This window comes from Dysidea avara, chromosome 3, assembly GCF_963678975.1.
Source record: "Dysidea avara chromosome 3, odDysAvar1.4, whole genome shotgun sequence".
In the NCBI taxonomy this organism is placed as follows: Eukaryota; Metazoa; Porifera; class Demospongiae; order Dictyoceratida; family Dysideidae; genus Dysidea; species Dysidea avara.
In genome coordinates this window covers 2,235,920-2,252,717 of record NC_089274.1, presented here as the reverse complement: position 1 = coordinate 2,252,717, position 16,798 = coordinate 2,235,920, and the positions used below count along the sequence as shown (strand labels likewise).

Sequence of the window (16,798 nt, the reverse complement as noted above, 5' to 3'; positions counted from 1 at the left end):
GTAACAGGAATTATTATAGCATGCGCGAGTCTGTGTGACACTGCGCGGAGAAGGGACCAAAATATGGCAGGAAGGAGAAGACACGTCGGCATCGGAGCCATTAAGAAAGAGGCACTTGCTAAAGTGAGTGCACACATTTTGTATCAATTACCAAAGTGCGGTTTCTTACTGTTTTACAGCAAAAGTTCGCTGAGAAGAGCACTGCCATTGCAGATTTGAAGTTCGCTCATGTAAGACAGATCTACTCTTTGTGTTGATACTGCATCGGTGTACACAGGTCACCAGTCAAGTGGAAGTGTTCAAAAAACATTTGGAAAAGTTTGCTGCAGATCATAAGAATGACATCAGAAGTAAACCAGAATTCAGGGCCCAGTTTCAACAAATGTGTGCGCGGATTGGAGTAGATCCTCTTGCTTGTAAGTCAGTAGGAATCTGTAGTAGTTATCGTGTGTACTTGTGCAGCTAGTAAAGGATTTTGGGCACAGATGTTGGGAGTTGGAGATTTTTACTATGAGGTACGTAGGAAACTTGTTGAAAACATTTATGGCATAGATTTGCTTGAGCCACTACTAGTTCATCATTTCTGGATTCAATGGCATGGAAGAACATTCTTGCTTGATTACCCTTGTTGTAACCACATGTATCTCTGTCTTATCATACAGTACGATAGTACTGTATAGTAGGGACATCGAAGATGTGGGGCGATCCGTGATATAATATAACCCAAAAACCTGCCACGATTTTTCCTCACAATGACATGACAGTATTGGTTGGATAAAATCAAGCCCCAAAGTGTCTTCAGATTGACTTGAAATGTTTCTGTCAAGTTGCTACAGATTTTTTTTTTTAATTTATCCAACGGAATTTTCTACTGCCTGCCTGCCTGACGCCTTCAGTGAAGCATAGCAGAAAACTGGCTACAGCTACAGCCCTAATTCTTTCACAGAAACGTTTCTAGTTCACTTAAGAAAAAACCTTTGGTATATGTGACCAGATCTGCGAAAACCCGACACAATTGTGCAAGCCTAAATTTGCAGTATAAAGCATTGAATACATTGGGTGAAATACTTGCATATTATTGAAAAACATTGTAAATTTCTTGAACACCTCTTTCTTAGTGAAGAAAGAGACTAACAATAAAAACCTGTGTATTATCGTATTTGCCTGCTCAAGAGGAGTTGGAAAATCTTTGTTTCATTGCAGTAGACCCAAGGATACGGAAGTTTTGAGCGTTTGTTTACGTCACGTCGAAGCGATTGTATGCAATTGATTTTTCTTCACGAATTTCACCTTTGTATGCAGTGAAGAAGGGTGAGTAAAGGAAAAATTTATCCAATAATTATTGATTCCCCTGTTCATGGCGAACATGATAGTGAAAATTGTAGCTCCATACCTCAATTCGTTGGAATGTTACAACTGTTATTTTAGGTGCCTGTAATTTATTTTCCCAATATTTGCTGTACAAATCGATATTTCTGTTGTTGCTATTTTGTAGGGCTGTAACTCCTAAAGTTATTGGCATGTGAGGCTGAAACTTTGCCATAAGGTACACTTGGCTAAGTAGAATATAAATATTTAATAAACAGGGATTTGAAAAATGCACGATTGTGTCGGGATTTTGCAGATCCGGTCACATATTGATAAGCATACAATTACAATGCTTGCGCTATTGTCTTACCTTTTATCCTTCTTTACCATGGCCATCAGTCAAGGTTCTACCGCTGAGTGTTAATAGACTGCAGTACGCTTCCATCTACCAGTGTATATTGCATCAAACTATTTGAATACATGTGGTCGCTGGTTGCACCAACTATTTGAACACACGCGTACGTGACTCACTGTTGATATTGATCAGAGAGAGCAACTCGTGAACTATATAGCAATGTGTAAGTCAATAAATATAGTTTATTTAGTAACAATGTTAAACCGAATCGGGTCATCCAGGTCCCACTTTACAGATTATTCAGGTCTGACCCCACGTGCTAAATTAAATGTGGACGTGTTACTACATGTCACTGTGGCGCTGCTTCTTTCGTGAGCCACGCCCACTTATGTAAATTAATGCCTGTAGACATATGGTAGCCACACCCATTAATCAGTCTGTAGGTATGCACGAACCCACGTCCATTGTTGTCTGCAGGCTTATGTAGAGCCTCGCCCACTGATCAGTTGTTATTGTATGAGTCATGATCTAGTATAATAATGCTGTGATTAACTCATTTAGTGACTGGTTTTGTGAAAAGCAGGCTATTTAGTGGTCATAAGCTTGCAAAAAAAATTCACAAACAAGTATAAGAAAAAATTAGGAATTTTAAATTAGAGTAGGGACAGTGTATAGTGCTGCAATAAAAGTACTGAAACAAGTTGAATCGGAGTAGTACGTAATGTCCAAATACTGTAAAACAATAAAAAGTGAATATCCCTACTGTGCATTGAGTGTAGCACAGTAGGGATATTCCCTTCTTATTGTTTTACAGTATTTGGACATTACGTACGACTCCGATCCAGCTTGTTTCAGTACATTTTATTGCAGCACTATATACTGTCCCTACTCTAATTTAAAATTCCTATTTTTTCCTTATACTTGTTCTATATGTCACATATTGTATATCATTAAGTACTGTTATAGAACTTTGCGTGGGCGAGATCAAAGGAAAAAGTGTACTTTAAATTTCATAAAGTACACTCTCAGCCGGCCAACTGCTTCATCGACCACAAAGAGTGCTTTATTGCACCGCAAAGACTGCTTTATTGAACGAATAAAACACTCTTTGCGGTGCAATAAAGCACTCTTTGTGGGCAATAAAGCACAGTTGCCCACGTGCCTTAGTGTAGGCTAATAGCCTATGGGGCTCGCGCCAGTACGACTAATCACCCAAGCCGGTGAAGGCTGATAGCCTCGCCGCGCTGAGTGATCAATCACCCCAGCCAATACGAGTTCCACCACTGGATTGCTTTTATAGACATACCTAAATGCTTCGATGATGGGTGGGAGAAGGTAACGTTGCTGTTACGTTTGTTAATGTAAACGGACAAGTCCTGGAGATATCACGGAAATACTTCACCATGTGACTCGCAATAGAATCGATTGTGGGTTGTGAGCAAAACCTGCCAAAAGACGCGATGAACGTCTACTATGCCAAACTATGGTGAAATACGTGTGAGTTACTTTGTTAAACTAGTTTGTGTGCGTTCAGGCTGCTAATAGTTCGTGCAACGCTTGTTAATTACGAGTCCTAGTGTATGGTGAAGCTACACGACTAGAAAGTTCCATAAATCATTCGCCGAGTGCTTTATTAGCATCTCGGCCACACGCCTCGTACTTTATTTTTCATATAGCACGAGCAAGGCTATGCTTTAACATATACATATTCCTTTTTGCTCCTTTCCTCTGGAATTATACCAACAGACTACTTAAATCTAGATCTGTTCTGGTTGGTTAGAGCTCTGTCACTTTTGTTCAACTGTCCTGTTGTCCCTGTCAATTGTTTTGTCTGTTTTGTTTTTGTAGTTAGCTAGTGTTACTTGTTGTTGTGTTTTCAGTAACCATAGTTTTATGGCTGTTTATAACTATATCTGTATGCATGTCAATGTACAGGGAGCACATTTGTAGGCTATGCCTTCTGTGTGACCCTTACTGTCTATGACAAAAAAAACAAAAAACAAACAAAAAAAACATTGTCTATCCATCTTATCCATCTCTGTCAGAAGCTAGTATTGGAAACAAGTGGACAAGTGCAATAGTGGTGAATTTTAATGCTTCATGGGCTTTGACCACAAGTGGTTAATGTAATGAACATTTACATCGTATGCTGACCATTGAGAATAGCTGATCCCTGATCCTACAAACATCTGATACATTGTAAATTGTTTTACATCGTTTTTTTTTGTTGTTTTTTTAATTATGCGTTAAACTATTATTTCATATTGCTGTTTCCTTTAGCTTGGTGTGAAGATTATTGAAATATGTTTGGCTGCTAAAGAAAGAACTGGAGGTTAGTGGAGTACCTAGTGAATTAAGTACTGCAGCTCAAATAGATGTTTTCTTATGCATTTTTCTAATCTGATGTACAACAACAAGGGTATTTCCAATTTCCTATCTGTTATCAGCATACATATACAGAAAAAGTACCTGGGGTTGGAATCATCCGGTTTTTCATGCCAGATCATTGTTACCAGAAGTAGCAATATTTTTGATTTATCACACAGAAGATATGTTCTACACTTGTGACTACTTCCTAAAACATTAAGTGTTGCCATGTGCTATAAGTTTGGTTTCTTGACGAACAAGCTGGTACTAAATAGCTTGACTTTGAATCACCAACTATGTCACAAATGATTTTGTTTTCAGGGTTGATGGGATTTGATGAGCTGAAGCAAAGGCTAATGGCTACCAGAGGGAAATCAAAACAAGAAGTATCAGAGTAAGTATTATGTACAGTTGGTAACCATCATAGATGCTTTTGTGGGAGAGAGAGAAATATTACTGTAGCTAGACCACAGTGGAATCTCAGGTGTTCAAACACCAGTCATCTGAGCTTTCTTTCAAACAAATTCCAAAATTTATTATTTTATTAGAGCAGTGTGTGTTCTATTAGAGTAGTTGAAATGTGTACCATGTTTCCTTATATAAAGCTGCATTCAAATAAACACCAGTCTCAGTTATAAGCCAGTAGTGGGTTATAGCACTACAACACATATTGGGAAAACAAACGACTGGTTTGAAATATAGCTCCGGTGAGTCGTTTCCTTGCTGTGGCTGCTCTTTCTTCATACCCTAGAACCATCTAAGTGATAAAGGTTCTATGAGTCATTGTAGTGAGTGGTCTGTATGAGTCCATGTGTATCCAGATATGTATCATCCAACTGTTTTACACCTTGACTACACTTACTTATATAGTAAAAACAGCACTGTACAAAGGTTCTTTATATTTACCGCTACAATGGATGACACTTTAATTCAATTAAACATCAGGTGTCTCTTGGATCTATCCTAGTTTTAAGTCCCCATTTGTTTACAGGCTGGGTCAAAATGCTGGGAAGGAAATAAAAGTTCCGGATTTAATATGAGAAAATCAGGGGTGTAGCCAGGATTTTTTTGAAGGGGGTTCAGATATAAAGTTGAATGTCTTAAGGGGAAGGCCTGGGTGCTTCCCCTAAACCATGCATATTTGAACGAAAATGACGGATACACAAAATGTGCCCTTAGGCAGTAGCATTAAAAGGTGCTGTTTGTGCATCTAACTAGCTAAACCTACACACTGCTGCTTATGCAGCTTATAGAAACTATAAACCTATTGTAAAACTAACTAATCTTCACTTCCGGACAGCATACTGACAGCCAACTTCAATTTCCTAGCACACGGAAGCCTTAGTCTCTTAGTTGGCAATACTTTTTTCCAGCTATACGTTATTCCCGGCCGGTCCTCCTGTGGATGGTCAATAACTTCAAACTTGGCTTGTACTCCAGTATGTTCGAGACATCACGTGCCCACAACATGTAACAAATAAACAAACCATTCATCAGATAAATATACATCAACAATTCACACAGTTTGTGCTAACCTGACACATGCGTGTATAACACGACCACTCAAGTTTAGCAGCTGCTGTCTTGTAATATGTCTCAACCGACCACTGAACAGTCCTTCGCCATTTCACTTGTGCCATTTCAACCATGCGTCATGTGTGAAATTGATCACGTGATTCAATAGATAAGCTTTTCAGCATTAATATGTGACCCTCAAGAGTAGTACAGAGGAGCGCCAGTGGGCAAGTATCTACTGGAGAGCTCCAGGGCTGTAAGATTTGGTGTAATTTTTATTATTTTTAAATTCTGCCTCTGAAAGGGGAGTTCGTCCGAACCATCCGAACCCCCCCTGCCTATGCCCTTGGAAATACAGTAATAATTTGCTAAAGGGTTAGATACATGTACATTGGTGATTTTATGGACATCAACTATCTGGACACTAGATGGCTCCCAGGAGTAACTGAAGTTCCTATGTAAATCATTTTGATGATAAGGTTACCTGAAGTGTGACTTGCTATGGCTAAAGGCCAGCATCAATAAGTGTTAAGCACCCATTCCATGCTTGAAAATTACTCTACTTGTCTCTTAGTATCTGCTCTGTAATTTGTGTTCCAGTCCTACAGCATGTCAGGCAAAGTTATTGAGTATTACATGTGGTAGTACAGGTTTCTTCCAACTGTGAAAATTACTCGTTTGTCAATATTCCCCTTCTAGTGATGATATTGCTAGGGCCATCAAGAAACTCAAACTACTTGGCAACGGGTTTGCCATTATTCCTGTTGGCAAGCATCGTCTGGTGCAGTCAGTACCGGGAGAACTAAGCCTCGACCACTCCATTGTTCTTCAGAAAGCAGAGAAGACATCTCATGTCAGTGTTGCCACAATGGTCAGTGATTATGGGTGGACTGAAGTGAGAGCAAAGAAAGTTTTGGTGAGTTGTTCCAGTGCAATACAGTGTATTACCAACTGGACCGTAATACTGTCCATGTACAGTATGTGGTATATTGGCATCAAAAAAATTCAACTGGAAGTGCCAAATTAAGATCACTGCTATTTCTATAGTATGACCATACCACCATACAATCATGTTGTGGGGACATGTAATCACGTTGGTAGGAATATACAGTATGTACATATATGCTCTGTGCTTGAGCTGGCAATGGTTTTATAGCTGTTAAAAGGTTTAATTTTCTGTCAGTCTGTAACACAATTCTTCACTTTTTAATTTGTTTGATGTACACTTAGCAGCCACCTTTGTTACCAGGTCTGCAATCAAAAACATCACTATTAATCAAATTACTCCCTGACTATTTCAACCTGTAGGTGATACAGTAGTATAGTGCCACCAAACTTACATTAGCTTTCTTCAACTGACAGGAATTGTACTTTTTGTATGGAAATATTGTGCACTCTCTTAGTTCCTCCCCATACTTGGCATATATATTCCACGTCTGTACGTTAAAACCCACAGCAGATGAAATCAGTGGATTTGGTATGGAGCTGCTCTTGTTGAAAATTGACCAAATTTTTTGGCTCAGAGCAACCCAGCAATTAACAAACTAATTTATTTCTGGTGTAGTGTTTTGTTAGGTAGGATCAAGCATGGGAAGGAACCCTTGCGTCATCTGAAGAGCACACAATATTTTTCAGTTTCAATAAAGCCATTGCAATTTTCCTGCTGTATGAAGAAGAAAGGTTTGGCGGTATGTATAATAATTTTTTTCACTTTGATATATGCCTCATTATAGTGACCATGTCAAGTAGGTCCCAAACATAGCTAAGGTGTACTTTATATGATTCTTGACCTTGTTAATATGGCCACCTTATCATTGTGCCCATGTCAAGTACGTAGGTCCCAAACATAGCTAAGGTGTATTTCATGACCTGACCATGTGTGCAGTGTAGATCATAGGTAAAGTGTATTTTATGACATTGTTAATAAAACTACTGTACTTCATAATATGTGACCGGCTAAGCAAAAACCTGCCATTTTTACAACATTCTGTTAGAGTTAAAGTACCGCTACATGTGTGTACGGAAAATACAGTACGAGTCGAGAGGCTAATACAGCATGAGGCGAAGCCGAGTGCTGTATTTGCCCCCTGAGTACTGTATTTTTCATACACACAAGCAAGACGGTGCTTTAAGTGTTATATTGTACTTCCTGGTCGCGTCTGGCTCGAAGTGATTTTCTCTAGTACTCAAACCGCTGCAATTTTCGGTGATAAGGATATCAGTAAGTGTTCATATAATCTATTTCTAGTCGTAGAACAAACTAATAGGATTAATTTGGCTAGTTTTAGCGATTTACAATGTCACGCACGTGATCAATTGTGCTGTCTTAGTGGAGTCGTGTTTAAAAGCTTCGTGATCAGACGATCAGTAAGTGTTTATACAATCTATTCCTAGCCGTAGAACGAACTCATAGGATTAGTTTGGCTGGTTTTAGCGATTTACAGTGTGTTGTTTACACAACATTCCTTAAACAAATTCTCCGCATATCTGTACTGTATTTGCCCAATTAGCTGCGTAACTGTACTGTATGACTCATACAGTACAGTTATGCAGTTGATTAGTACTGTATGGAGAATATGATACGCGGCATCGCTTTGATCCTCCCACGCAAAGTGCAATATGTTTTGCTATAGAATTATTGAAGTGAACTGGGTAACATTTATGCACATTGTAATCGTTTTGGTATGTAGTGAAACATATGAATTCCTGTTCATGGAATATGAGTTGTGGATACTTATGTACGATGCAGTAAAGATAAAGTTTACCATCATCATTTCTTTGTTGAAATGACCATCTTCTTTGTGCGCACAGGGAAATATACTAACAAATTGATTTGCAAGTTCAAGATAAACAGATTGAGGTAGGTCCCATTGTTTTCACTTAGTAGACATTGAATTCCTGCTTCAGTTTATACTCGCATGATTGAATTAGGGATATGCAGGTGTAGGCAACCTTCCTTGTTTCACGACTATCTCTCTTCGAGCCTACTTTTTCCTTATACTAGTTTGTTTACTTTATGTTATGACCGGTGAACTCATGTATATCACAAAGAATGGTGCCAGACTTAGTGTTATCATCTGAATGCACACCCTAATTTGAAAGTGTAGTGGCCATTATGCTTCATTTTCAGTTATGTTCAGCCCACTACACAGTGTTACAAACAAAGAACAAGCACCACTGCAATCAATCTATAGTCACTATGGAAGATACGGACAATTCCCATTACAAATGTAGCTCACTACACGCTACCATGAATTGACATCTTGAGCTGTCAGCAAAGAAAATGGGTAAGTCCATAGTGCATGTACTTGCGGTATGCCAAAAGGCACCTGTTGGGTTGACTATCAATGAAAAAAATTAAGCCCATAGCCATAACTGTTACGTTTGTCTGGTAAATCAGTCAGTCAGTCAGTCAGATAGTCAGTCAGTCAGTAGAAAATTCCACTAAAAAGAAATTATAAAATTTTGTACCAACTTATTGGAAGTGTTTTGGGTCATATTAAAAGTACTTTTGGGCTTGGTTATACCTAACTAATACTGCTAAGGTGCCATGAAGGTATTGTGAGACTGGATTTACACTGATACTTTGGCCAGAAAAAACCCAAATCTTTATGATCCTTAATATAGATTATTAATATAGAGTATTGTAGTGCAGTGGTCCCTCCATTTTCCAGCCATCGAATATCAAATGTTCTGTTATGCTAACTGTGGGAGTGACTGTTCTATTAGAGTATTTTGCCTAAAGAGTATGTTCTATCAGGAGCTTATGAGCCGCTGAAGGTGGCAAAGGAACATGAAACTTTTATGCTGCCTGCCGGGTGCCATCACAATCCAAATTGTTTGCCGATTAGTTTCCTTATAAGGAAACTAAAATCTTGTTATTGGAAGCTGTATACGGAATTGCGCGTGACGAAATATCAAGGGGCGGTAGTATCCCGAGCTCAACCATAGTGGGTCGTGTTCATTGTCGAGGAGGCCTAAGTACATGACTGAACCGTCACCAAAGCATGTACGCTTCGACAATGAGGGAACACAAAAGCGTCACAGAAGAAGTACAGGGAGGCGACTGGCAGTGACCCATGGTGACAGTGAAGCTTAGCCTAGCCTTTCTTTTCTTCAGCTGGGTCTTCCTCTTTTTGGACGGTGGCGAACTGGTCTTCACTTCCACCTCAACTACGGCAGCTGGGGCGTTCATTACTGCACGTGGAATTATGCATGCCAATTACATAATATTCACGCGTGTTGTATCCAATTGATGTGACGTAATTTGGATTGTGATGGCACCGAGTTTCGTGCTCCTTCACCGCCTTCGGCGGCTCATAAGCTCCTGGTTCTATAAAGTATTTTAACTGGAGCTCTGTATATAAATTATGTATGGGCTTCGTTTATCTGAACTTTTCCATTATCTGAACACACTATGAGTTGGAGGGTACACTGCCATGTATGGTTAGCCACTTATAGTGATTGTATGTTAATACCTGTGTCCCAATAAGGGATGTCGATTACACTTTTGAGGTATCAGCTGTGACTGTAATATCAGTTCATCAGAAAACATATCAGGTTAGATGTGTTGTATAATTTGGTATCTGTGCAGCCTTAATAAATAGTGATGATACATTAGACTTCAACAAGAAATTCAATATTGTAAGTTGTGTAGTCTAAGACTTTGAAACACAGGGTTCTAAGGAATTTAGTGACTTAAAGGCTCTGTGTTGTGATGCCTGAGCAAGAAAGTCTAACAGTTATATAGTGTAATAGTGATTATTGTGATATGACTATGGAATGTAATAAGATTGCATTTTGCAAATGTATTACACCATAGACTTGTATCTCAAATTGTTTATTAATGCATTTTAGACCCTATTTGGTGGATTTTGGAGGTGTCTAAGTTACTTAGACCCTTATCATGTTTATTGTGCATACCTGCACTGGTAGCGCTGGCAACGCATCATTTAACGACGTTATGGTAGTGTATGTTATATTAGAGTGATTGAGTTGTGTTTGTTAAATAAATTTCATGCACTTCTCCAAACAAAGGTCTAAAATCTTGGGTTCTAGTTAATGTATACTGTATCATACACTATGATAGTAGTGTATAGTAGGGACCACAAAGAAGTAGGCGTGGCCCACAAAATAAAATCACCCAAAAAACAACCTCAATTTTCCCTGACGACAATGAGTCAGTATTGGTTGGGTAAAACTAAGCCCAAACAAGCTTTCAGATCGACCCGAAATGCTTTCAACAAGTTGCTACAGAATTTTTAAAAAAAATTATTTAACGGAATTTTCTACTGACTGACTGACTGCCTGGTGACTTCAGACAAGCGTAACTTGATAAAGGTTAAGGCCACGGGCTTGATTTTTTCACTGTTCGACGTCGCTTCAGCCCGACTGGTGCCTTTTGGCATACCGCAGTATGTACAATGCATTCTTCATGGACTTACCAGTGTCCCATTCATCTTTGCTGACAACGAAAAGTGTTGATTTGGTGGTAGCACGTGATGGCTTCCCTTTGTAACAGAAATCGTCTGTAGTGGCTATTTTGATTGCAGAGGTGTTTTTTGAACAGTTTTTGATCCGAAATGCTGTGTAACGGGTTGAACATAGCTGACAACAAAGTGTAATGGATACTTCACTTTTCAGATGATAATTGATATAGCTGGTGCACGCAGCGCCATTTCAGATGTGGTATGCGTGGGTTCACCAGTCATAATAATTATTTACAAAAAAAGTTAACAAACAAGTACACAAAAAAATTTGGAATTTTCAACTAGAGTAGGGACCATAGCACATCAACAAAATGTACTGAAACAAGCTGGAGTAGTGCACGATATTAATTCACAGTAAAACTATAAGAAGTGTTATATCCCTACTGTGCATTTCCATTATGGTATCTTGAGCACAGTAGGAATATAACACTTCTTATATTTTTACTGTGAATTAATATCGTGCACTACTCCAGCTTTTTCAGTACTTTTTATCAATGTGCTATGGTCTCTACTCTAGTTGAAAATTCCAATTTTTCTGTGTACTTGTAGTTATAGTAGGTCTCCTTATAGGATAAAGTGTAAGCCTATCATGTCTTAACATGTTTCCCATTTCTAGGATCACATGATAGCAGAAGGGATGGCATGGTTGGACACACAAAATGGAGAAGAGCCACTCTACTGGTTTCCAGGACTGTTCACTTTACCATCAAACAGGAAAACTTAACACACTTGCACACACGCAATAAATATAATTTTCTATTATACTGGTACAGAATTGAAGCACAATTACACATCAACAGTCACACATCAATCATATTCAGTGCAGAAGAGCAGGGCTGTAGCCAGACTTCTATCTGGGTAGGTTCTTTTAGAAGAAAAGTGGACCTTTTTATACGGCACGATGCAGATTATATTAAGATGTGCGAGGCAGCGAAGCATGCTGAAACTAGGGGGCTCTGGGGGCATGCCCTCCCCCCCCAGGGAAATATTTTGAAAATAGATACTAAAAGGTTGAATTTAATGGCATTTCAGTCAATAAAAATAACAATTTTCTAGGTAAGCTCAAGAATAGCTGTATGGATGACATCTGGGGAAATATCTCTACATGCTACTGTAATTATACTGTCTGTATATATATATATATGCATACATTGCATAGATACTACACAGTGTGTAGTATCTAGCTATGGTATATGCATGTGTCTATATATAATATATTGGAATGTCACAGTGAATAAGAATGAGAAAGATTGAGCGCTCTGTCAATAGGGGTAGTGGAGCAGAACAAATAGTTTTTAAACAATGAACTTTACACATTGCATGGAGTTGAAGCATGCATGGATGCTATTCATGGGCTCAATCTGCATGGGGGGGGGGCTTGCCTATCAAAATTTTAATGAAAGCTCTAGTTTAGACATTCTCAATATATGTTGTGTAAATAAATTAAGCAGTTACATACAGCTTTTTAAGGAAAATGTAGTTGTGGCTGTTCTATTAGAATGATTGTTCTATTAGAGTGATTGTTCTATTAGAGTGGTTGACTGCTCTATTAGAGTATCTCGAACTTGCATTCCATTACAAGCACTGAATGAGCTGGCTACTCAGAGCACTTAATTTATAGCTTTTTATTAGTGGTATTTAGTAAACCGTAGCTAACGGACTTTTGCTACTGAAAATTTGGACATGTATACTAAAATTGTGGACCTTTAAATCAGGGGCGGATCCAGGAGCTGGCAAGGGGAGGGGCACACACAGGCTAAGTTGGTTGTATACAATCACTGGACTGGACTGGTGGACTGGACTCAGGTATTTTTCCCTTTTTTAACTAAATATTTGGGCAACTGGTTGAAAGTATGTTAGTCTCATGTAGTTAGACCACTCCCCCACACATAAAGAAACCCACACACAAACCAAAGAAAGGTGTGATCATGCCAGACTTGTCAACATTGCCCAGCTTCAGCTATGTACAGAGGTTCTAATAGTTCTTGCATGTCAACAAATCTAAAACAGAAGTCACATGTGGTAATTATAGTTTAAAGTTCAAAATGGATCAATTTGATTGGTTGAAATCTTGTGCATGTGATTTCACTTGTTATTGCGGTCGTGCAAAAACTATAGAACCTTTTTATCAGCTATTGAATAAATAGCAAGACAGTTAACTGTTGCCACTTAATTTAGCTGACTCCATGACTATAACTTGCATGGATACTACAACACTACATACACATGTACTGTATGGTTTGTACTTCATGATAAGACAAATGGTAGTCGTACAATACAGATTATGCCAAGAGAGAGAGAATTGCACACAATTCTAAGATAACAGACAGTGCCAAGTAGACAGATTCACCTGCATATTTTACATTCAATGTAGCAATAGCTACGACCAGTTGCCCAAATATGTACTAAAATGAAAAACAAACAAAAAAAAAAAAAACTGAGTCCACCAGTCCAGTCCACTAGTCCAGTCCAGTGATTGTATACAACCGGCTAAGTTGTAGGTGGTTGGGGAGAGCCAGATTCTCTATCTAGTTCAGTGCTGCATTTTTGAAGCAACAAATAATCACCTCTCAGTAGTGTCTCACAGTTGATTTTTTGCCATTTTGGCCTTTTCAGATGGCTGTGAAGTCTTAAGGCTGTTTAAAAGGCCCTGAATATCATTAAAACAGCAACACGATAATTAAATTTAGAGGCGCTTAGCACGAACGAAGATGCTGGGCGGCAATTTCACAGCCAGTTTGACTGGTTTGCTTTTAATTTGTAATAAATGCTAGTAAAATGTGCATATTTTCATGAGTTAGCTAATAAACTGATCTTGGCCTGACACAAGTTCAGAGATGCCAACCTCTGAACAATTTTAGGAGTGAGACCTCAAACACTACCAGCAGTGTGGACCAGATTCAAGTGCAGCTCCAGGATTTTTGGTAGTGAAGACCAAAAAAAAAAAAAAAAAAAAAGGTCGTCGCATGTTCTAAGTACAACAATAAGCACAGGTCTGCCCAATTTTAAGCACAGGGCTAATTACAAAGCAGATCAGGCGTGAGAAATGCGTGAGAATTAAGCTGAAAGAGTGAGAAACAGAGGGTTAGGCGTGAGAGCGTGAGATTACTAGCCAAAGAGTGAGACTCACGCCTAATGCGTGAGAGTTGGCATGTCTGCAAGTTTAGTAGCTATTTTAATCTGAAGCATGGCTGTATGGCTCCTCCACAAGGTGGGGGGGCATTTGCCCCAAATGCCCCATGCTGGATCCGCCATTGCTTTTTACTGAAATTGTGGACCTTTTTCCCAAGAGGGCGGTTCTTCAGAACCCCCCTGGCTACGGGCCTGAAGAGTGAATCAAATATACACTGTAAAGTTTATTATTATTATTATTATATTCACCAGTTTTCTGCACTACTGTACACAATTGTGCATTTTCTGGCCATCTCCACTGAAGGAAGGAACATTGAAAATCTCACATTTGAACAGAAAGATGTGTATGTGCATTTACAGTGTGTACAGCTGTATGATGAGAATTAATTTATGTGAACACCAAACAATAGTTTGCTATTTATACTAAATCACAAAAATTCCTATCCAAAATAATAGCAAATCAAATTTCAAAAAATCGTCTCGTATACTATTTAAATTTTGTGAGGGTACTTCGTTGTATGGTGTAGCCATTGCCTGAGCTTTTAGTAGGTGATTGGTGTTACATTGTAACTATATTAACAGCAAACTTCCTGTTAGATTTAGTATTAGCCTCACAATTCACTTGTTCTGAGGATAATGTTCAGTACTATAGAGTTACCAGCCCCAAACTATCTCTGCATATACTGCTACGTTCTCGGCCTAATGAATGAAAGGCTGGCTGATGGCAACATGTTCGTGATTAATCTTTAAACATGTAGCTACACATTGCAATAGCCCGGTATTCCATAATCAAGGATGTTTACTTTTATTACTACTGTTCTAATTTAAAAAAAAAACCATATTCTATATTGACCCTCAAAGTGCCAAATTTGGTCAAGCATACATCGTTTATTGTAATTAGGTTCTAAGAGAGAAAACCATCAATTATGAAATGATGAAAGTACATAAATTACAGAAAATATGATAGTCCTCGGTCACATGTGACCACGTATTTGGTCCTAAGGAAGAACCTGTGTGGGCATGGCAAGGGTGTCAGTGAATATAAAAATAAAATTTTGTTGTTATTGTTTGTTTACTTGTTTTCCGTTGTATCTATTAATTAGCAAAGGTGAGAATTCTTTTGTGTGATCTAGACTACATAAACATCGCGATTGTGGGTTCGAGCGTGGTTCGAGTTAACCTCTATTAGCGCGGGCCCGACTGTGCACGAGAAAAGTCGAAACCACAATCGCAATGTTCAACGTGATATGAAGCTTGCTTGCATCTTCGTTCTCTTAGCGTACCCAACTGTAAGCGACACTAGTTATGGAGTAGACCTCTGCACCAGACCTTCACCTGATCCGTGTTTTCCTGGAGGAAAATGGGACCCACTATTGAACAGGTGTGTGGATTGTGTGCTGCATAACGGGGGATTATGTATTAGTTTTGTATTGATGTAAGAGTTTTTCCAGGGCTCCTGTACTGACCACCCTGCGCGCTGTGAGCATCAGTGTATGGTACCTGCACAGGGGCGTACGGAGGAATTTTGAAAAGGGGATTTTTACTACAGCTAAGTGACTTATACTCGAGCATATTATCTATGACATATTGGAGGTTATATTCACTCTATAAGCGCTACTAAAAACTATTATCGTTAATTGCATATTTCTGATACCAAAAAGGTTTTATCAATATAGCCATACCACTCTACCTTTGTTTGTTTTTTTTGTTTTTTTTTTTCTCCCCGGGGTAACCAGCACCCCTTGCCACCACCCCTAGCACTAGATGTTGAAGTGCTAGACAAAAATTGGAATGAGATTAAATGGAGCAATTTAAATAATTAGGGGGAAGGCACCCGACCCTCTGATAGTACAAGGTCAAGTGCCCTATGGCTGATGGGACAACCACTGTGGGAGCGCACCCCCCTAAGGCACGCAATCGCTGAGCGGAGCAACGAGAAGCTGATGCGACAACGTAGCCAAGACATTACGCTGCTGTAGGGAACTTCTCTCTTCAGGGACAGTAAGTAGGCTAGACGTTTGTAAAAGATGCTGGTACATCCACTGATTCCACCAAACGTTGAAAAGACTAATGGGGTAAATGAACCCATCTCAACCTCCCTAATCCTCTGCTCATATTTCCTACGTTTCTCCTTTTCAAATCTCCGATACAATGAAGCCACTGGTGTAGCACGGTATGACGAAGCAGTTGGATTAAACACCTTAACATCAAAGAAAGCCCGTTGGTGGTGACCACCCCAGAACCCAACAGCTGAAACATCCAATCGTGCTCCATCCTCATGATTTGCAGTAGCGTATGTGAGTGTTTCACCAGAGAGAGACTGTAAAGGGGGCTCAACACACACATCAGTACAGACTTCTGACAGGATGACAGCAGTGAAATCCCTAAGTTCGTTGTGCCGAAGGGTGGGGTAGCCACCTGTACCTTTGTAAAGTTCTGACAAACAGTTGATGAATAAAGATTGGATCAGATAAAATGTGCTCACAACAAAATCACAAGTCTTACAACAACTGTGCACGTGCGTGCAAAAACTCTAATTATAGTACGGTGCAAGTTCTAAATATAGTACAACTCCCCCTAATAAAAGTTACAACAGGTGTGCTGTGTGCATGTAGTTTAGTGTCTTACAAAG

The 16,798-nt window shown here is 39.1% G+C and overlaps 2 protein-coding genes across 4 annotated transcripts in view; both read left to right on the top strand.

Moving 5' to 3' along the window:
• Window positions 1-5: 5 nt before the first annotated feature.
• LOC136248843 (vacuolar-sorting protein SNF8-like) lies at window positions 6-11,850 on the top strand. Its single transcript, XM_066040659.1, has 8 exons — window positions 6-123; window positions 180-230; window positions 278-416; window positions 463-515; window positions 3,944-3,995; window positions 4,352-4,424; window positions 6,245-6,461; window positions 11,651-11,850. The coding sequence occupies exons 1-8, from the start codon at window positions 64-66 to the stop codon at window positions 11,756-11,758; spliced, it is 753 nt and encodes a 250-aa protein (XP_065896731.1). The 5' UTR covers window positions 6-63; the 3' UTR covers window positions 11,759-11,850.
• Window positions 11,851-15,389: 3,539 nt separating this feature from the next.
• Window positions 15,390-16,798, top strand: part of LOC136248841 (uncharacterized) — a 30,100-nt gene continuing 28,691 nt past the window's right edge. For all 3 annotated transcript variants that reach the window (XR_010697842.1, XM_066040656.1, XM_066040657.1), the window contains exon 1: window positions 15,390-15,547. Coding sequence is in view for 2 of the 3 variants with exons in the window: in XM_066040656.1 (XP_065896728.1) it covers window positions 15,414-15,547 (134 nt within the window). In the remaining variant the exon portion in view is untranslated. The remainder of the gene's footprint in view (window positions 15,548-16,798) is intronic.

Excerpts from the sequence above, each read along its gene's own strand:
- LOC136248843 (XM_066040659.1), top strand. The coding sequence starts at position 64 with ATGGCAGGAAGGAGAAGACACGTCGGCATCGGAGCCATTAAGAAAGAG. Across the intron at positions 417-462 it reads TGGAGTAGATCCTCTTGCTT|CTAGTAAAGGATTTTGGGCA; the intron begins GTAAGTCAGTAG and ends GTACTTGTGCAG. Across the intron at positions 516-3,943 it reads TTGGAGATTTTTACTATGAG|CTTGGTGTGAAGATTATTGA; the intron begins GTACGTAGGAAA and ends TGTTTCCTTTAG.